Source organism: Sitophilus oryzae, unplaced genomic scaffold (genome assembly GCF_002938485.1).
Source record: "Sitophilus oryzae breed Bouriz unplaced genomic scaffold, Soryzae_2.0 scaffold_1081_pilon_pilon, whole genome shotgun sequence".
Lineage (NCBI taxonomy): Eukaryota > Metazoa > Arthropoda > Insecta > Coleoptera > Curculionidae > Sitophilus > Sitophilus oryzae.
This window is the reverse complement of record NW_022145706.1, coordinates 1,886,366-1,910,103: the sequence shown is the minus strand read 5'-3', so window position 1 is coordinate 1,910,103 and position 23,738 is coordinate 1,886,366. Positions and strand designations below refer to the sequence as shown.

At 31.5% G+C, this 23,738-nt stretch overlaps 1 protein-coding gene across 4 annotated transcripts in view; it reads right to left on the bottom strand.

Annotated features, from left to right (window-relative positions):
- LOC115880561 (hemicentin-1-like) overlaps nucleotides 1–23,738 on the bottom strand; it is a 478,732-nt gene that overhangs the window by 108,090 nt on the left and 346,904 nt on the right. Inside the window, exon 1 of one of the 4 annotated variants that reach the window (XM_030897813.1) lies at nucleotides 23,472–23,521. The exons of the other annotated variants lie outside the window; for them this stretch is intronic. Within the exon in view, the coding sequence (XP_030753673.1) occupies nucleotides 23,472–23,499 (28 nt within the window). The 5' untranslated portion in view covers nucleotides 23,500–23,521. Of the gene's footprint in view, nucleotides 1–23,471; nucleotides 23,522–23,738 lie in introns of those variants that run through there. 4 annotated transcript variants of the gene reach the window in all.

The following is a 23,738-nucleotide window of genomic DNA, read 5'->3' as shown; positions in this document are numbered from 1 at the left end:
CCAGATTTTTCGAAACACCCTGTATACATTTTTAAAAAATCTTAAAATATGTAAAAAAAACAAAATAAAATATACGTGTTTAAGCGTTTTTTCGGAAACTTGACCGTTTAAATTTCTAAAAATTAAACTAAAATAAAAATTAATTTTCTACAATATATAAATTGAAATATAAAGTAAAATTCTACATATACAAATTAATAAAAATAAACATAATTCTTAACTTACTCCTAACTAACATAACTAAAAAAATTATCCTACAAAGTTAAATATCTGCATATAATAATAATAACAGCTCCCGTATATAGCGTTTAACGCGTTGGGAGTAGCAAGGTACAGCTTGCTATACTAGAGCCGTTCGGTATACAAGGATGGTAATGTGGCTAGCACTACGCTTCAACCACCTATTATTACCTCAGGATTGTGAATCCCAAGTACTCATTTAAGGCTCAGTCGACCTAGGTACCCAAACTATTTTTATTTTAATAAAAATAGTCGGCTGATGAAATGCCGGGTGTGGGAATCGAACCCACACCTTCAGATTGGTAGACGAGAGCCTGTACCTCTACGCCATCGGGCACCTATCTACATATACAAATTGAAATAATCATAATTCTTAACTTACATGACTAATACAAAAAATAAAAAAATTATCCCTCAAAATACATTTGACTAATGTTTAAGTAAATTTCTTTGAATTGTGCATTGAGGTATGATTTGATTATTGTCTTGTTTGTTTTTTCTGTCAACTTATCTAATTATAGTGGATTATACGGCTCCCCTCACCTTATGATTTTAGTCTAGTTGTTTTAATTTTCAAATTAAGCTTACCATATTGTTATCTGTGATTGAACAATTATTGTGATAGATATAACCTTTTAACCTTTTAAAAAAAAATTAACTTTTTAATTTGTTTTGTGATCGTATTTTATAATTTTGACCTCTGTTTGACTATTGCAATTTTCTGTTATTCTGATTGTAATGGTTTTAGCTTTCTGAAATTGTTTAAGTCACGAAACATGTCGCCCCCCGGCTTTTTTGAAGCATTTAAATTTAAATAAGCATCTTAAAGAATGTGAGTTATTTGTCCCCTTCTTCAGAGGTTTTCAGAGGTTTCACTTTGATAATTATGTTAATTATTAACACCCGCCTTCAGAGGTTTCACTTTGATAATATGCACTTGTTCCGAAAGTATGTTATTAATGTTTAAATTACCACTCAGTGCTAGGTTTGTACAGGGTGAGTCAACGATAGAGTAAAGTCCATTATCTCATTTGTTTCGAGGTTTACAAAAAAATGTTAAATACAAAAGTTATAGGGAAGATTAAGATACACATTATAAAATTATTATAGAGTATACAGGGTGCTTCAAAAAAGTGTGGCGGATATAACATATGTTTTTTTAAAGGCAACACCCTATTTTTTATTTCATTTTTAGATTCTGCGTAAAATTTTATAATTTTTTTATATATAACGTTATATACCTAAAATTAATAGTTTTTGTAATATTTAAATTTGTTTATACAAATGTTAAATTGCAGTGTGGTAAAAAATTGTCAGTGGTACCATTGTTTCTGAAGTTGGAATACCAAAATTTGTTATGAGAGTTCTATAGAGATTAAGAAGAAGATATATGTTAAGATATTTTAGTTAAATGCTACAGGGTGTTCAAAATATATTTATAAATTTCAACTTCTTAAAATTAAAAAATCTAAAATTTTTTAAATGGTACACCCTATATATTTTGATTTTTTCTGATAGATTTTGCAAAGCTTTCAACTTTTATTAAGTATGTCATATACTTATTTTTAATAATTTGCGATTTATTCCAATTTTTTCTATTTTTAGCCACATCTTTAATACAATTACGCTATAACATCACAGTTACCATGACAAAAAATAATAATTAATATTAAAATTTCATATGTCTGTTAAGCAAGTTAAGAACAAAAGGTGAATTTTAGTTTCATTTGTTGTAATAGGTATAAATGGTAGAGGTAGAGGTAATAGTTTCAGATTTTCCTGAAAATGGATTAGTTAATGTGACTGATATACACGAACAAGCCAAAATAAACAGATTTTTTGGTTCAGTACTATATATTATATAGTACTTTGCTAAGTACTATAAGAATAGATGTAGATTATCTAGAAAACATTTTCATATTATATTATATTATATATTATAAACCAGAATTACTACGAGAAAAAAAAATTACTGTATGTCGGAGAAAATTTCAATATCAGCAGTCGTCAACAATTAGGTAATCTAGTTAGTATTACCCTAATCTGTGGCTATTCGGCCCAACGGAAAATCCAAATGTCATCTTTCATAATATAGAAATACATCAAGAAATTCACGACTACGATTTTAGTTTATTTGAGTAAAGTTAGTTAATTTTGACTAATAATAACAATTGTAATTAATTATTAAACTACTTGTTAAAAATAAGCAATAAATATGTTTGTTTTGTTACGGCAACTATGATGTTATAGCGTAATTGTATTAAAAATTAGGGTAAAAATAGAAAAAAATTGGAATACATCGCAAACTATTAAAAATAGGTCTATGACATACTTAATAAAAGTTGAAGAAACACCCTGTATAAATTTATTAAAAATCTTAAAATATGTAAAACAAGAAAATAAATACCATTTAAAAAATTTGAAATTTTTTAATTTTAAATATTTGAAATTCATAAATATATTTTGAACACCCTGTAGCATTCAACTAAAATATCTTAACATATATCTTCTTTTTAATCTCTATAGAACTCTCATACCAAATACCAACTTCAGAAACAATGGCACAACTGACAATTTTTACCACATTGCAATTTAACATTTGTATAAACAAATTTAAATATTTCAAAAACTATTAATTTTAGGTATATAACATTATATATAAAAAAGTTATAGAATTTTACGCAGCATCTAAAAATTAATTAAAAAATAGGATGTTGCATTTAAAAAAACATATGTTATATCCGCCACACATTTTTGAAAGACCCTGTATACTCTATAATAATTTTAAAATGTGTACCTTAACCTTTCCTATAACTTTTGTATTCAACATTTTTTTGTAAACCTCGAAACAAATGAGATAATGGACTTTACTCTATCGTTTGGTTCACCCTGTACTGTATTGTTTCTTTGATTTGATAAGTTCATTTTCAAACCGACCTTTTCCGAAGCATCATTTAGCATATCAAGCATACTCTGTGCTTCCTGTATATTGTCTGTTATTAAAACAATATCGTCTGCAAAACAAAGATGATTTATCAATTTGCCATCGATGTTAATTCCTGCTGAATCTCAGTTTATCATTTTTAACACACTTTCTAGCACAGCAACGAATTGATTAGAGGAGAGTGTGTCAGATTTATATAGGTACTTTGCATAAAACCTAAAAACTATAAAATAAGCAATAAATAATATAAAATCAGCATAGAAACTGGTCCAAACAGGCAAAAATTTGCAAAAGAAAATTATTAAAAAATCAGCCAAAACTGTTAAAAAAAGAGCAAATAAAACTATTCTCCAAAAATAGCCTGTATTATAAATATTACACTATGGCCTCTACGGCAGCAACACTAAGTAATTATTTTTTTTAATTCCATCAATTATCACAAACGAAACACGCGGCAATGTTGCGAATTTTAGAACCGTAAAACAAATCGTTCTGTAAATAATACAGGAGCAACATCATTTGTAAAATGCCGAAAAAAATCATTTCAAAAGCCAACAAAGGTCGATTAAAAATGGCCCACGGCAAAAAATTAATTAAGGTTTGTTTACTTTGTACGGGCGTTAAAAATTTTGAACTTTTTCGATGATTAATGCAACAATTAAAAAAAATGTATGCGTGAGCGGGTCATGATGATTGGGTCAGTATAATCACATAGTAGTAGAATTAAAAGAAACTTATTATTGTTATATACTGTACCTAACTCAAAGGTTTACTCAACTCAGGTTTTATTTTTTTTTCGTCAATTTTGATAAAATTCCGATTTTTAAATCTTAGAATAGTTATTAATGATATAAGTTCGACACGAACATCATTTTCATTAAAAAGTTATATCGTATCGAACGTGTATCATTCAAAATTTAATCTACGACGCGACACAAGGAACGATCCAAAGAGATATGATTTAATTTAAAATATCAGAGATATCCTCATAAAAATTAAAATTCAAAATTATCAGGTGCCCATATTAGTCGACGCCGTGGTAACCGTGGTTGTTGATTGTTTCCATTTCGACTTTGACAACTCAATTATTGAGGTCCAATTTTGTGTTAAACGTTCAGTTTTAGCAAAAGCAAAAAATAATATTAATATGGGTGATTCTGATTCTGAAAGTGTCCCGTCGGATATTGAAGGCATTGCGCAAAACGTTGTCGATTCCCTACTTCCCGAATAATCAAGACAAACGTAAGAGCAAGCCTATGTAAAACTTGAAGATTAGTGTAAAGGGAAAGGAATCAAGAATAGTAGTAACGAAAAGGTTCTCCTGGCATATTTTGAACATCTTTCAAAACATACGAAGGCTTCATCACTTTGGGTACATTATTCCATGCTACGTTCAGTTATATCAGTGAAGAAAAATACAGATATTAGTAAGTACGTCTATTTAATTCCATTTCTAAAAAGAAAATCGGAAGGATTTCGGTCAAAAAAATGGAGAATTTTAAGAAAAGAAGACATAACTCGTTTTTTGTTGGAAGCCGATGATAAAACTTATTTCCTGACAAAAGTTTCATTGATAGTGGGACATGCGGGAGCCTACCGGCGTATCGAGTTGACAAATCTGCAGCTGCAATATGTTAAAGATGAAGGACAATGCATTCATGTCATTATTCCATTTACGAAAACAAAGATATCATGAGCTTTTTTTATAACGAAAGGGAATGTTGAAGGAATAAATATGGTGGAAATGTTTCGAAGATATATAGCTATGCGGCCAGGCAACACAGAGCATACTCGATTTTTTGTGGGGTACAGAAATGGAAAATGTATTAAGCAACCCGTTGGCATTAATACTTTAGGGAAAATGCCGTATAAAATAGCATTGTTCCTAAGTCTTCCAAATCCATAACAATACACTGGACATTGTTTCCGTAGATCGTCTGCGTGGTTGCTTGCAGATTCAGGAGTGGATTTATTAACTGTTAAAAGACATGGTGGTTGGCGCTCTAACACAGTGGCAGAGAGCTATATAGAAAATTCCAAAGAAAATAAGAAAAAAGTGTCATGTAATATTTTGGGTAACATTTCTGGCAATGATGAGTCTTCAACAAGTTCAAACACTCAGGAAATAAATTTACTTTCTAAAAATTCAACGCACCTGTCATCGTCTGGAATTAATTTAACCAATTGTACTGATATTATAATTAATGTTTACAATAAATAAACGTATTTAGGTCCTTTTTTTGCTTGTTTCTTATTTTAAAATTTGCGTGTTATTATGAATTCATAATAGCACTAGTGCTATTATGAAAGCCATAATGACATCCAAATGACAATGTTAAACGTGTCATAATGACGATAATGATATTGTCGTAGATTAAATAATATAAACAATTCTAATCATTCGTTTTAATGATAGCTAAGTGTCCAGGAAATAAACATTTATTATCTGATCCACGTGCCAATTGCAGCCGGTTTGTTATTGATTAACTCGATTAAAAAGTCATACGACAGTGGCAGGCTATTATTTATTAACAGATTAAACAAGCGGTAGTTATATTGGTTCCAATACAACTCGCTTGCCTATTAAAAATAAATGAGCTCTAGTTGCGCCATACACACAGCTCTATGCTCTAGAGAAATTAAAAATCGCGACAACGCCGAGCTAAGTTTAATTTATTTTCAAAAGGATAGGCAAATATTGTCTCTGCTAGAGTCTCGATTTCTTGTTGGGCTGGAGACGATAGAAATTTTTTAAATAGAGTTTTATTTGTACAATATTTTACATTTTTCTTACAGTGCCATATTCTATATAGCGCGTCGGCTACCTCTCGCATGTACTTGTGATGTGTGTCATCAGTGTTTCACAAGAACACGGGACCTACAGTTTATTGCCGAATCCGAACGGCACTATTTGAGAGGCTGTACGGCGCTATAAGGCCGATATACTCAAAGTGGTTTGCCATTGCCTTCATTGAGGTGGCGGCTTGTTGGTCGCTCTATTTAGATAAATAAATATATTTATTTAAATAAATAAAGCGACCGTACTGGCTGGGGATCGAACCCAGTACCTTCCGCTCCGCAGATCGACACACTAACGCTGGAGCTACGGCCGGCCACTATATTAGGATAGTGTTATTATGGTGGGGATAATTATAACGTATTTGTAATAATTCAATGTCCATTGCAAACTAGTGACATTCTAGACATTATAGAATAGAAATTTAAGAAAAAATATCACATTTAAATCTAGATATTTAACGATTAATAACAATAATTGAAACTTGTTTAGAACAAAACTATTTTCAGTATGACAATGAAATATTTATACAGAAAGATGGGTTACCGATGGGTTCCCAAATTTCACCGTTATTCGCAGAAATATTTATGGCAGACTTTGAAAAGAAGCTATTTAAAAACAAGAGTAGTTTGATATCAAAAATAAATTATTGGGCAAGATATGTAGATGACATTTTTTGTATTTGGTCAGGCACCGAGATAAATTTAAACAGTTTTCTAACATTATTAAATTCAATTAACCCGAGAATACAATTTACTATTGAAAAAGGTATTAATACATATAATAAATAATATAAAACAGACTAATAGATTACAATTTGATATTTACAGAAAACCCACTACCACAGACACTGTAATACATAGTCAATCACACCAATACTGGCAAATCAAAATGTAACCCTTTCATAGTTTAATTCATAGATTAGTAATGTTTCCACTGAGCCCAGAGAATTTTAAAAAAGAGTTAAATATTATTAAACAAATAGCCATCAACAATGGATATAAGTGTTCCCTTATTGATAATATGCTAAAGAAAAAACAAAAGAAAATATTAATGAAACCTTTTTATTCCGCTAATTCTAAAGACAATAGCAATTATCGACTTTTAAACTACATTCCTAATTTAACTAACAAAATATCAAATAATCTCAATAAAATAGGATGTAAAACTATTAACGTAAATAAAAGAAATTTAGGTCAAATTTTATTAAATAATAAAGACAAAACTAATGTCAAAAATAAGTCGGGTGTATTGCAATGATTGTGATGCCGTGTACATAGGCCAAACAGGTAGAAATTTAGATACAAGGATTAAAGAACATGTAAAGTCTAATCTCCAGCATAGTTCTGGTCTTGCAACTCACTGTATAGTAAATAATCACAAAATTAATGAAAACTCAATTAAGTTATTACACAGAGAAACAAAAGGTAGACGCTTAAATTACATTGAACAGTTAGAAATACTAAAATCTGTTAAAAATGAAAATAATGTTAACGACCAACAAGGATTTCTAAACACATTTTTTATTACCCCTATTGTAAACTACTCTCTGAACCCACCCCCATAGCAAATATATATATATATATATATAGTTAGACGATATATATCTTAAAAACTATATATATATATAACATATATATATATATATGTAGATATATATATATATATTATATATATATATTGATATATAGTTAAAGCGTGTTTTAGACCTAACAAGGTAACTAAGGCCTAACAAGCCGAAACATATATTATGTAGAGTTAAAGTTACTCTTATTAAACGTTTTTTGATACATCTAAAAGCGTGTTTTATTAAAATACTAATACTAGATAAATATAAATATAAATATAGATAAATATCAATATAAATATATTGAAATATATAGAAAATGCTCGAATCGGAGTATCAACAAATATAAAGAATAAATGACATCAACTGTCAAATCAATTGACCTGAATTATTCTAGATCATTCAAAATTAATATAAATTAATTAGAAGACAGTAGAATTTTTTTACATGCACGTACTTTAGCAGCATTTTTAAAAGAATTTTTTGTACTAAAATGCAAAATACATATTCCAGTGTAACAAAATATATTTTTCAGTTTCGTCATAAACCAAAAGCAAAACTTTACTCTTTTAAAAAAATAGCCACAAAGTAATAAAAAATGATATCCCTATTTACGTGCCATAGGCATTGGCAATCCTCATAAATACGATGTTTGACTCCACTGCAAAGCTCTAAATTTCCGAATGGCTGGAAAAACGGCGGATCGACTCGTTTGTATCTGGCAAGGTTCCTTTTCCGCATCCATAAAGTGTGTCAATGCGAACGATCATCGATAAAAGCGGAGAAAGAGACCGGGTTGCGACAATTTTCGTATACAAAATTGTCTTCTTTGTAGCTTTGTAGCATTTTTTTGTACTGTATTATTTGTCATTAAATTTAATATTACATAGTCAGTCATGGATTCTGATTTTCTTCTCATTTTCTTTAATTGTTTTATATTTAATACTTGTTTAATTGAACTAAATGTCGAATTGCTAAAAGTTGATTAAAATACAGCCAGCAATAAAGAAGGTCTCAAAATGAATTTAAAATCTAAAATAACGTACAACGAACTAGTAGACAGAAAAAACATTCTAATAAATGACACAATACTGTAAATAGTAGAAGAATATATACAGGGTAGCGCACCTCATTCGCCTCGATTGAGACTGGTTTAATTAATTTTAAATTATTAAGATCTATACAATGTTCTTTATCAACAATATGTTCGGCAACGCAAGATTTATCCGGTCTACCATATCTTGTCTGAGCTAAATGTTCTTTAAATCTAGTTAATATTGATCTTCTAGTTTGCCCAACATATTTCTGATTATAATCTTTACAAGAAATCTCATAAATACCTGACCTTTCCAGTGGAGGTGTTTTATCCTTTGGATTACCTAATAATTGTTGTAATTTATTATTAGCACTATACACAAGTTAATAATTGACATTCTTAAAAATTCCTTTTAGACCACGGGATAACTCTCTATCAAACGGTATCGAAAAATATTTAGACGTATCTTTCTCCACTTGAAAAGTCGAATTTTCAGAAATCATTAACCTATACCTACGTTTTCTAATTAACTTATCAACTAGGGAAGGAGAATATCCATTACACTCAGCTACATTCCTAATGTAATCTCTTTCTATTTCATATCTTTCGTTGGAAAGTGGGAAACTAAGTAATCTATGAACTAAGAAATAGAAACTAGCCATTTTATGTTCAACACTATGATGTGATTCATTAGGAATATATCTACGTGTGGTGGTATTTTTCCTATAGATATCAAATTCCAGGCAATTATTAGTATTTCTAATAACTAATACATCTAGAAATGGTAATCTGTCGTTGTTCTCAATTTCATGCGTAAATTTAATGGAAGAAAAACGATTATTTAACTTAGAAATAAAATTATCTATGGTGTCTGAATGTGTGTCAAAAACAGCAAAAATATCATCCACATACCTAAACCATACTCTTGGAAAATACTCAAACTGATTCTTAGCCTCCACTTCAAACCTGCTCATGAATAAATTAGCCAAAAATGGAGACAATGGATTACCCATTGCTGTACCTTCCCGCTGTTCAAAAAAGTTGTTATTAAATTGAAAACAATTTCATTATCCAATCCCTCATTACCAAAATTGTATGCTTTGCCAAAAATTCATAAACCGGACAAGTCTATGCGCCCAATTGTTTCGGCTGTAGGTTTTCCGACTTATAATTTGGCAAAAGGCTTATCAAGGGAGTTCGAAAATTTACCTGATCATGAACCTTCTTTCTGGGTTAAAAATAATATTGAATTCATTAATAAAATTAAACATATAACATTGCATGAAGGTGAAATTTTGGTCTCCTTTGATGTATCTTCGTTGTTCCCAAGTGCTCCAATTCCACATACTTTAGGCTACTTGAAGGAATTACTGAACGCAAATGGTCTCGACAACAAAACTGTGATTGAATATATTGGGCTTACTTCGTTATGTATGAAACAAAATTGTTTTCAATTTAATAACAACTTTCAATAAAATTCATTTTTTTTAAATTAATATCCAAATTTTCTTTTTAAAACGAATATTATTTTTATGAAAAATGGTCTGGCTTTTCGGGTCCCATAAAACTTTTATAGAGCGAAAAACAGCGCCGTGTATTTTATGTTTTCTAATAAAGTTGGGGAATGCCGGTGGTCAATAACGTAAAAGTAGATATTGATCTATCTAAAAGTCGGGCATATTCCAGAGATGGAGAATAAAGTATCGTGTTTAGGGTACGTCATGAAATAAACTTTTTTTAATATTTTTCGATAATAGTATTGAGAGTGTTTTAAATTGTATTATTTATCTGTGATTTTAAGAACAGGTTAAGATTGTATCGAACAGGCATTTATTTCCCTGTTGCTTGGAGTAAAAAAGAAATAGAATATCGAGTTTTATTATTATATTAGTTTAGTTTATTAATTTAGTTTAGTTTAGTTTAGTTTAGTTTATTAATTCCTTTTAATATAAATACATGGTACTTAGATTATAGGATCGTCGATAAATATATATACAGAAAACAACAATTTTTGACAGAAAATCATACAAATACAAATATAAAACAACTATACATGTTTTTATACACAAACAAAAACAATTGTAAAGAAGAATCACTATTATATTTGTGCTGACAAGCCTGGAATTTCCGGCTCCCGGAAGAATTCGTCTAGAGTGTAATAGCTCCTTGATATAAAAAATTTCTTTAAATTAAACTTATTTTTTTTGTTTAGGTTTAGAGAGTTAAACTCTACGGACACTCTTCTCATTTTGTTTAAACACTTTCTCCCAAATATTGATGGGTTGTGTTGCCCCATAGTAAGGCGCGTATATGGGATATCAAATTCATCTTTGTAGCGGGTGTTGTGACTGTGAACTTCCCGCCGTCGGGATAATTCTTCCTCATTCTTAATTGTAAATACAATAATTGAATATAAGTACAAAGAATATAAAGTCATAATATTTAGCGATTGAAAACATGGCCTGCATGAGTCTTTCTGACCCTCCCAGCCATGATTCTTACTATTTTCTTTTGAGCCACAAAAACCGAACCCACCTCACCGGAGTGTCCCCAGTACACCAGACCATACGCCAACACAGATTGTACCAATCCATAATAAATCAGTTTTATTTTTTCGCTAGAAACTGTATGCTTCAAGTTTTTAATCAAAAAAGAAGCAGAACTTAACTTTGCAGTTACTGACTTGGTATGATCTGTCCATGTTAGCTTCTGGTCTAGATGTACGCCCAGGAATTTACTGCAGTGGACACTCTCAAGAGACCGATTTTCGGCCTTCACTAACAAGCTGTAGTCGAGGGATCTATTCTTTGTAGCAAACTCTACTATATTAGACTTGAAAGTATTTAGTTTAAGTCCATTATGGTAACACCAGCTCAGCATTTGCTGGACTGTCCAGTTATATTTGTCAGTTAGCTCCCTGTGGGTATCTGCCTGTATTATGACGTTACAGTCATCCGCGTATTGGATTGGTATACCATACGTGGATATTTTTTTATGGTAAATCATTAATAAATACATTGAATAACGTTCGCGATAGACAAGAGCCTTGAGGTGTTCCTAGGCTAATTACTTCCATCTCAGATCTAGTACCGTCTATCTCAACTAACTGAGTTCTGCTAGACAGGTACGATTTTAGCCAGTTCAGAGGAGGACCCCGAATACCCATGCAGTTTAATTTATGAATTAAAAGTTCATGATTCACCGAGTCAAAAGCACGGGTCATATCAAAAAACAAACCACAAACAAATTTTCAATTCAATGTAAATATAGAAAAATGTATGAATGTAGAATGTTTAGGAGGAGGATTCATCACCACGACCTTACAGATTTATTAGTAAGTAGTTTCTTGAATTATAACCCATCATAGAGTCTCAGGGTTTTTGACAAAAGCCAGTATCTGAGACGGCTTTATAGAGACTAGTTCTCCATCAAAGTACCAAAGTTTATGGCACGAATGGTTGTCGTCTCGCCGCACTCAGTCATGAGGGGTTCTGGTGTAAAGAAACAGAACATCTCCCTTTTTGACGGTCGCGCGTACACAATGCTTTTTGTTTGTTGTGAATAGCAACTTCGCTTTTTAGTTAACTCGGATATTTTAACATTTCTGAAACAATATTTTCTAATTGGTAAAACGTAAAAAATCGTTAGATTTGACAACTCTGTTGAAACTGGTCGTTCATCTGGCCGCAGCTAAAAACGCAATACATCCGGCCAGCCGACGGCCAGGTCGTTGCGACCTGGTCGTCAGTGAGTTCGAGCCCTAAGACACCCACAGTTGGGTATAGTGATGGGAAGTACGTGTGCGTGTCGTACAAAATGTACGATACATTTCAATGTACGGTGTACGTGTCGTACAATTTTATTGTACGAAACGTACAATCCACAATTATCATTGTACTTTGCATCTTTGCAAGCACTGGACCCGGGACCGGGGACCGGCAACACAACATACTACGGGAACTGTTGCTTGGTTAAATTAGCTTTAAACCAAAATACGTACACTACATACGCACGTACATAGTGAATTGATGTACTGTGTATATTATAGGGTGTGCTATCTTATTAGTACTGTAGTTTAACTTGAAAATTAGTAGCGATTTATTTTTGTAGTTTATAGGTACTTTCTACGTATGCCTAATATGCCTAGTTTCTAATATCCTAATTCAAATAGGTAATTTTTTTAGGATTTTCAATTTAAATTCAAAACATACGTAGGTATTCTAGAACTTGATTTATGGAAAATATATTATTTAAAAATATAATTATAGTTAAACAATTCTGAAGGTATTGCTATTTTGTAGATTTTATTACTAGGTACATTAGTAAAGTATAAAGTATAGTAGCATAGTAAATATGTACGTATCGTACAACATAACAAGTATAGCCAGAGACGTGAGAAATATAAAATAACACGCGACCGGTGCTATCCCCAAGTCTCTTCTTATATTTGTACAACTGTACTCGTACGCTTCTGTTACGGGTGACTCATACTCATTCTACTCCGTTGCCGTCCGCTCATGATCTCGTGAATCTCGTCGTACAATTGTACGACACGCACTGTACGATACAATTAAGTGTACTGTACGAAGTGTGCTAGTACAACCAATTGTACTGGTTTTGCCCATCACTAGTTGGGTAGTGCCGGATTCTTACCAGCTAAAAAAACCCTCCTCCAACTACCACTTTACGCCGGAATCCGCTCTCGCAAAGGGTGTCGATAGATTTATGATGCTCGTTCTGTCTTCCCTATCTTTACAACTTATTATATTTCGGACTATCCGATATACTAGCTTCCATTGTTCATCCCCCTTTAACTAGGTACATTTTAAATGCGGGTAAGTCAAAGTCTCTGCTGGTTTCTGTACGGAATTGTTCCCTAAGGACCTGCCATCGTTCACACGCAAATAGTGTATGTCGAACATCATTCATCTTGACCAGATGCATGATGCACTATCAACCCTACGATGATCGTATAAAGATTTTCTAAAACATCTATCGCCAGACAATGCTTGACTCATGAAGTAATCGCCTACTCCATATTGTCTGTTTAACCATAGTTTTATGTCGGGTATTAACCTGTTAGTCCATCTGCCATATATTCCGTTATTCCATTTCTCTTGCCACTGTTGGAGAAGTTTTGTCCTTGCTAAATTTTTATCCATCTCATGGTATCTATCATATCGTTCCTGTATGAGCAAATCAATAAGCGCTATTTCAGCTATAACTCCTATAGCCTCTCCAGATACAATTTAATATGTGCTGCATACCCTAATAGACATAATGCGTTGTATCCTGCGTAGTCTTTGCATTAGCTTACGATTGTTAGTGACTTTATGCCATGCCGGTGCAGCATACAACAGCTGTGAGTGTACAACACTAGCAAGTACTCTTCTTTTGGATGCTCTAGCACCTCCTACATTTGGCATGAGTAAGGATAAAGCAGTGAGAGTTTTCTCGGCCTTGGTGATGGTTTTATTATTCGCATCCATAAGTTAGACATTTGACCAAAAGCTTATATAAATAAAAATAAGATTTAACAATAAAATAGTCAAAAATTATAATCATTTTTAATTTCTAGTAAATTTGTTAAATCGGTTCATTCCGATATGAATCTATAGACCGTTCTAATCCCGATTCTTGCAATCGGGACTGTTGCAAACAACGAATTTAATTGTCGTAGTCGCGACAAATAGAAATGCCCGCCGCTCCAGCTAATACCCACTTGATTTACCACCCTCTGTTCGCCATTAGCGAGCGAAATACTCAGAATTTCGGTCGTGTTCGCCGTTCCCGTTAATGTTAAACTTTTGTGGAAATGGCGAATTAAATGCTCCAAATAGTTCGTACGTACATACGTTTAAGCGGTATATTATTATTCGCTACTAATTCTTCCGTTTTTAATGGATTGTTTTTGAGTACACTGAATTCAGGGCTTCCTGTAAATGTTTCCGAAACATGTTTTTCGAGATATTTCGAAATCTTTTAGTGGAATATTCTTCTTAGAGTGCCATACTCTATATATAGAGCGTCGGCTACCTCTCGCATGTACTTGTGATGTATGTCATCAGTGTTTCACAAGTACACGGGACCTACAGTTTATTGCGGAATCCGAACGGCACTATTTGAGAGGCTGTACGGCGCTGTAAGGCCAATATACTCAAGGTGGTTTGCCATTGCCTTCCTTGAGGTGGCGGCTCGTTGGTAGCTCTATTTAGATAAATAAATATTTTTATTTAAATAAATAAAGCGACCGTACTGGCTGGGGATGGAACCCAGTACCTTCGACAAAACAAACAAAAAAAAATGAACCGATTATTCGTTGGGCTGTTTTCTAAATTTCTTGAATTGAATTCTAAATTACGATAAACATTTTAAGAATTTCTTTTTGTGACCTGATTGTGAATAATATGAATCATTTTATTAAATTTATTCCAAAATAAAGTTATTTTGCAGCATAACAAAGATTTTCGTAAACGTCATAAACGTAATGTTTTAGATAATTTTCGGTGGTTTTTGTTAAGTTTTCATTGAAAGGGTAAGTACTAAAAATAATTAATGTGTTTTTTTCCTATAATTATTAATAATGAGAACTGATAAAAGATTAAATTTAACATTCCTAATTTTTTGAGTAGAAATTTGTCTATGAATTTATAAATGTAGAACTATGTTCCGCCGAACTATGTAGAATGTTCTCCGATCCCTGTTCCCGTATTGGTTTTGGAAGCATCAGTATACCAAGTTATGGTATGGTCTTTTAACTGCTGGGCAAGCGTTTCGCTCTTCCAATCCTTCTTAATGTAGTATTGAGCAATAAGAAGGATTGGAAGAGCTTTTCAACATTTTTTTTTCGCAAAAAAACCTCATAGGCGTGTTTCTGGGGTTGAACTATACTACCAGTTAAAATATTTGCACTTATTTCTGGGACACCCTGTTATATCAACATAAAACGAGATGTAATTAGTGAAATATCATCGTAACAACAACTATTATAGAAACGTCTAGGTTTACTTATTTCACTGAGATTTATAAAAAAGTATTTTGCCTCGGGTACAGATACCGCCACATTTTGGATAGTTCAAAACTAAACAAAATTGAAAGAGGCAACAGAAAACGCCAAAAAAATCCTCCCACATCCTCCTCAAGAGTATTTTTCAGGCTCTTTTAAGAATCGAAAGCATGCCCAGGCATACCGAAGTGGGTCTAGACAACTGGAAAAAATAGAAATGCGACAATAGACTTAGCGGTTATATAATACTCTTCCTTGAACAGAAAAAAAAATAATTTGCGGTCTCTCAAAGATAAATAGATAATTTTCTACCGAACATTTCCATTTATATGATTTTAGTCTCTGACCGACAGATCGGACTTGGCTCGCCTCAATATTCATGAGAATGAGTGATCCATTAAATCTCATAATTTATTTCCGTCGAGGTCCTTTGGCCGGGATACGTGGCATAGCGTTCGGTAATTCAGATTCATTAGGAGCGCCGATGTGCCATGTATGGAATGGTATAAAATGCCACTAATTGACATCGGAAATGTTGATAATTTGCGGTATTAGAAGATATTAAAACCCAGATGAAAGAGAAAAAGTAAAAAAACAAATATTATTTTAAGATTAAACGTTTTCGAATTTATACGAAATATATTGATATAATATTTAATCTACTAAGACTTCTCTAATTTCTTAGTCCTTGTGTTATTCTTCTTCAACAAAAGAAAGTGACAATACTCCTTTAAAACATAAATCTTAGTAATGAATAATAATTATTCTTAATAAAATTATATAAGAGTTTCTTGCCTTGAACTGCTAATATAGAAATTAATTCCACGCTGTATTCGACATAATGTGGATCAACCTGCTCTCACTACCGGTTTCGGGGCCCTACCCCATCATCAGGTGAGCTTGGGTCGTTTCCACAATATGTCGAGCACAGCGCAGAGTATATATACACGACTTGTCGTAAAGTAGCGGTAAGATATTAAGTCCCGCATCGCGAGATAGCGGCCTGCGTGCAATGGTAGGACTTTCGTACCACCGAGGCACAACTATCGATAGTAAATATTTTCCATTATATAATTATTCTTTATACAAGACGATAAAATGGTATTTTAAATGGTATTTTATCGTCAACCGAAAAGATTAATTCACGAGCGATGAAATCGCGAGTAAATTAATTTCGGGAGACGATAATGCAATTTTATCATCGTGTATAAAACAATATTTCTTTCCATAGCGAGTTACGTTTTAAAAAATATTCAGAAATTATTATTTCAAGGAATTTATTACGAGTAGAAAAAATATTGTGCTAGCTTTGGTTTCTATGTAATTTGTCAAATAAATAAAGCTGTCTCTTTAGTTGTCAGTTTTGAGTCAATATTTTTTAATTCTCTTTCGTGTCGATTGCTGATTGAATTGGAGCCAGAAATGGCTCAAAACGAAATAAATAAATTACCAACAGATATTCTCCGAATAACTTATGAAAAGGAGTACAAAAATTTTCAAAAATGGAAGCAATTAAAAAACGTGCGAGAAGAAAGATTGAATTTGCATGAATACAAATAATAATGATGATTCTTTGTAATTTGAATATTTTTAATACAGGATTGCAGAATAAAGTTTTTAACCTATCCTCGCTGTTGAAGTATCATTTAATCTACCCTGGCGGTTAAAGTACTATTTTATCTACTATTTTTGATAGATATAAGGCAATTTTAACAGTTGCTATGGAAAAAAATATTTTACTACACACATTAAAGCTTTGAGGTTTAATCAGGCTGTATTCCATTGTAAAACCAGATTAACCAGGTTGCTTAAGGCTTTTTGTTTATATACTTTTGTATTGTACTCTGGTATCAAAAATAGCAGATCATACTTCAATATGATTCGAATGATGGACGACGCAATTTTTTTGTTATAGGTACTTTAAAATGAAAATAGATTTGCGTGACTGGAAACGTTATATCCTTTTTTATTCTTTCTATAATTGGTGTTAATTTTAACAAGTTTTTATGCTAATTTTTATTAAATGATCTCTAGAGATCGACCTTACTAAAATTATCGTCGAGTCATTTTCCAGCATTCTTTGACACCCTTTTTTCCGTTTATACACATCTATCAGTTTTAAGGATTTTTCCGTTGGAGAGACTATATATGTTCGTGCCTTTATTTACATCTTGAGTAAGTTAAATCCTTATAGACTATAAGTAACTTCATTGTACACACACCGGCACAAAAAACGGGCACCTTAAAATTTTCATGTTTGATATTTTGGTGAGAGTTTGAAACACCCTGTGGAATACAATAACAAAGCAAGGAATTTAAAAATACTTTTGTCATCTAGGTGTATTTTTTCGCGATAGTTTGTTTTTTGATTCATCTTAATAGCTTTATTTTTTTTGGAGATATTCGCTTTTGAAAAAGACACTAATATTTTTTCAATTTTTTTACATTAAAGCCATACCTTTGCTTTTGGTCCTAGTCAACAGACCCATAAATAGTAATTTAAGCTTTATGTAATGATGTCACTGTCTTTGAAAAATCATATTATCATTGTCTGTTGGGCAGTTACCCTAGCAGTTAGGGTTTTAAGTCCTAAAGTTGATATCTACTAATCACTTAAAGCGGCAATAGCCGATACTTAATTATTAAATACTAGCGATGGGAACTATCGAATGAATTAGACTATCGAATGGTTACTGAATGAATGATTTCAACTATCGAATGGTTTTATTCGAATAAAATCATTCATTCATTTGTATACTAAAGCATATGTGACAACCTCGCCGTGCAACTAAATGGTTATCGTTGAGCCACGACTATCGAATGCTTTTGATAAATGAAATTTAATATTCGTTTGATTTTTGTGTGCGTCAGTGCATTATTAGTTCTTCCAAATTTTTATAACTTCACCTTATAAATACTGTGCTATTTTTGCGTTTATTAAAATATTTAAAATACTAAAATAGTAGTTTTTTTTTAATTGACGATTGTGTGCGTGTGCAGGTGTAAAAATTTTTCCGAAAATTTGTTTGATTTTCCGTAGCCCGATCTTTCAATTATTTTATTTTATATGGTATATATGGTCTATTTTTTAATGGGAAATTTTGAGAAGTAGCAATTTTTAAGAGAGATGAGATGAACTTATTATTATTAATTTTAAAAATACATATTTGTATTTTAGATGTTTTAATATGAATTAGTTGAACTTAATAATCATATTTAAGTAATGTGGTTAAGTAAATGGTTATCGAACTCAAACTATGGGGTGAGAAAATTAAATTGAAAGTTTTACACGTGCCAATTTAAAAAAAATGTTAACGATGTTTGTATTTTGTTTATGCTAATTCTCTTACATGTAGTTTTTTGCGAAGAAATATTTCATTTATTTTTTAAAGTAAATGCCAGTAAAAGTAAATATTATTTTTAAATAGTAATATATGCCAGTAAAAGTAAATATTATTTTTAAATAGTAATATAAAGTACTTAATATAAATAATTTTGATTTCTAATTTTTTATTTATATTTCATGATTTTAAAGTTTGTTGTTAATATAACAAATTAGTTCTGTAATTATTATTATTTAATAAACACGGGATGCCAAAAAATTTAAAGACTATATTATTTTTAAATAGGATCTAATATAAATAATATTGACATCTAATTTGTTGTTTATATTTTGCCACTACGTAAAAATGTGTAAATATTGTTGTTAATAGGTATAACAAATTATCTCTGAATTGTACATTTTTCGCTAATTCTCGCAATATTACTCTCGCCTCAGTTAGGCAATGTTATTTCTCTCTCTCACCTATTTATTGTAGGTATTTTATATATCAAGTTTACCTTTAAGTTAATGGGAAGCTGCAGTGAATTTGTTTAATTTCAGTTTGATTTACCGTTTTTAAAGTTTTACCATTTGCCAATGTACGTGTTGTTGTTGACCCTAGTAGTTTTTTTGCGACGTGTACTGGATCCACTTTGAAATTAATTACACATTCGAGAGTAATTTGAATATTACTCTCAATTTTGGATTTGGTGCTCTCAAGCAGTAGTACCGATACAATATGACTCCGCAAAAAATCAAAGATGCCGGCTTCTTTCATAGCATTGCCACCGACCGCTGTCGGGTTTCTCGGAAAGAAACCTACGTCGCCGGGCGACAACTAAAATCCAGTTAATATTTTATTATAATCGATCTTGACAAATAAATGAATTTCATAAATGAATGAATTTTATAAATGAATGGTTTTTGCTGCCGAATTACTAGAATACAATATTTCAAGGCAGATGACGCATTTATTCGATAATTTTTATTCGAATAGTTTTCAACGAATGTTTTTTTTACTAGCTATCGAATTATTCGAATGAATTGCAACTATCGAATGTTTCGATAGTATTCATTCGATAGTTCCCACTACTATTAAATACAAAATTTAAAACCATCTCTACTAGAGTAAACGTCAATAAACAATAAAAGACAAAACAATAACATCACAAAAACAATAAACACTATGTTGATAAGGACCCAAAATCATTGCTAAAATTGCTGTAAATCGTTACTGTCGGGTACGTTTATGTTGGAGCTGTGATAAACGATAAAAGCAGTGAATTAGCGTTGCTCTTATCGTTGCTCAACTGCCAATCGTGTCTCGACGCGTTGCTCCAATAAAAACACCTACATATAAATTAATATAATAATATTCTTTGCTTTGCTACTATTGCTACTCTTATCGTTTATCGCCGCTGCAACATAAACTCACCTTTATTCAAAAGCGAATATCCCAAAAAAACAATCTATTGAGACGAATCAAATAACGAACCATCCGGAAAAAAACGTACCTAGATTACCTGCTTCGTTAACATATTCCACAGGGTGTTTCAAACTTTCACTAAAATATCAACATTTTGTTTTCCTCCGTATAATTGACAGATGGAAGCTTTCATTTTTAATTTAGAAAGAAACACTTAAAAGTCAATTAATTTAGCTACAAACTGTTTAAAAAATCATCAAAATCGGCCCACTAGAACAAAATATATTAAACTTAACAACAATATTTTAAGGTGCCCGTTTTTTCGTGCCGATGAGTTTATTTCTAAATAAAATACAGATACAACTAGATCAACCGAGTTTATTGAAAAGTATAAATTAAACAAAGCAAAAAATAGAAGAGAAAGAGCAGTAAATCGAGCGGTTAGTAAAAAGGAAATAAAACAAAACCGGAGCGGTTCGTAGGCGATATCATATTCTATGGGCACGTGATCTGGCCGTGTTTGCTTTATCTGCTCTTGCTCTCTCTCCGCATTTATCACGATCGTAGTATGCGGGCAGTAGCCGGAGAAGGAATCGTGATCAAAGAATTATGATTAGATGGCCTAGCCGAGCCATGGACCAGTTCTTGTCCGGTTCGGTTTAATCGAGAACGGGCTCAAGACGCCATCGAAACATAGGCGTAGATTTGGTATTTTGTGTGTATTAAACATAGACTTAAAATAAAATATAGACTACACTATTTACATCTAAACGCGGACAAACAATCATTTTTGTACACATGTTTACTTCTGAGTACAGTCGACAGAGCCGTCCTCATCCAGCCTATGTTGTGACGTCTTTAATATTATCAATATTTTTTTTCTTGTTATACACATATATTGAGATATTAATATTACGTTCTAATAAAGTAGGTTTTTATATTCCATAGATGTATTAAATAGTCCTTATACTACTAAATTATAAGTCGGATACTATTTAAAAAGGATAAGTTCTTTACAATATAGCAACACCGATTAGATTTATTACCTCGTAGTACGCGTCGCACGTGTGCGGTAAAGCTTTGTTGCCGCTATGTCCCCGGCTGTATTAACGCATTTTCTTAGCTTGTAGTCCTTAAGTGTTTATTTTATTTACTTTTTCTGTTCAAGAACTATAAAATATGGTTCGCCAGTGCCAAATTTGCAAGAAATTTGACTTAAATAATCCATTTAAGTCTTGAAACGACTTTCGACCGGTAGGCAACTCTCAATTTACCCATTGGGAGTCAGTGGCGTTGTTGTAGAAAGGCGCTTATTTAGATAATATTTTAGTAAAATGTAAAATCTGAATTTTTTCTCTTACATAATCATTTATATAAAGGTTTTTGTAACAAAATCATAATTATTATAACCCTGTTAATAATTAATAATGTTTTTATTAAAAATATATTCCGGTTTATTCTAAAATTATCTTCAGAATCTAAAATAACATACAAGAATTTTAAAATGATATTACATTATGAAACAATATTTTTTAATATACCGGGTTCGTCTCAAAAGTGGCTCACCCCTATAACTTTTTTATTTTTTTAGATAAAAAAAACAGATTTGTATGTTAGTAGGTATATGACATAAATTAGGATTGATTGGCGTATTCAATTGTTTTTGGTCTCTTCCTGTTTCACCAGAAATGATTACATCTTTTGATTTTTAAAAGCACCCTCGGTATATTGCTACTTTATTCGATAAAAAATGACACTCTGAATAGAATGACATACCATATGTCAACGTTTGACATTATCGCTTAAAAACAAATCGTATTTTAAATTCCAATCCAGGGTGCCATGGTGTTGTTAAAAACACTAAGTTTTAATCAAGGAGCCTTGGAAAAATAGTTTTGATCGTCTAATGGGTTTCGTGTCTTGTCTAGGCCGGTTAAAAGATGTACAAATCGTTTCAATTTTTAATCATATATATCAATTTTTTCAAATTGAACAAGGGTGACTCATTAGCATATTTGGAAAAAGCATTTTTTTATGAATATATTGATACCACACACTTGGTATTGCGAGTCAAATTGTCGTTATGAATCGCGTGTTACAATTACAATTAAACCATATGCGAAAATGTCAAAAGTTGATATATGATATGTCATTCTATTCAGAGTGTCATTTTCTATCGAATAAAGTAGAAATATACTGAGGATGCCATTCAAAAATTAAAATTTATAGTCATTTCCGGTGAAACAAGAAGTGACCAAAAACAATTGAATGCGTCAATCAATCCTAATTTATGTCATATACTAACATATTAGATCTTGTTTTTTTATTTGAAAAAATAAAAAAATTATGGAGATGAGCCACTTTTGGGACGCACCCAGTATAATAAAGACAGTACCAAGTTAAATAAATGTAATTCTATCTTGGTTGAGGAACATCAGAAATTGGACTCATCTAACTTTTGAAGAACTCATAAGGAAAACCGAGAATCGTAAAGATTTTGCCAATGTGATCGCCCACTTCCATGAAAGAGACGGCACGTAAAGACGTAAAGAAGAAGAATATTGTCTTTACACATTTCATCTTTTATAACCAATCTCTTAAAAGAGGAATCTAGAATTATGTTTGATTTACTTAATAAAAAGTACACGCTACAAGATTACACAAATTAAGAATATTTAAGATCGGTTAGATCGTTTGACACTATAAAATTTGCTCTAATAGCATTTAAAGTTTTAGAGACAATAAAAGTAAGTCCAAAATCTGAAACCACTGAAGATTTCATTTTTAAAATTCAAAATGACCAGAGCTGTTTTTTAGAGATAAAATAACTTGGATAAATAATATGGAGCTAGAGGCAACCCTGTTGCATTGAATTATAGTGAAGGTTGTTACTTCCAAAAATCAATGTTCTATAGTTTAAAAAGTTTTGAGAATCGTATTAACATAAAAGATCTAATATCAACTAACAGTTTTGCCTTTAGGCTTAAAGATACGATAAGAGAATATTTTTGACAAATGAACAAGTCTACTCTTTCAAAAATAAAGAAATGTCGGGTCAAAAATTTCAGAAAATACATTCTCTTTGGATTACTGGTATTAATATAGTTAAAGAGATTTCTAAAATACAACTTACCCACACTCAGTATAACTAAAAGTCTCATGATTGCTTATTTCTCGTTCTTCCTCGATTTTAAAATTTTACCTGAAACAATAAAATGACATAAGAAACATGAACATGAAGTTAAAATACAATAGGTAAGTATAATAAAGAAATGTCTATAAGCCACACATAACAGGTATATTTCGACTTCATAAGTGGTATATTTTATATTTCGACCCCATACAACACGGCTATAAGGTTTTTTTGATTTTTTTTAGTTAAAAATCATCAATACTTCAT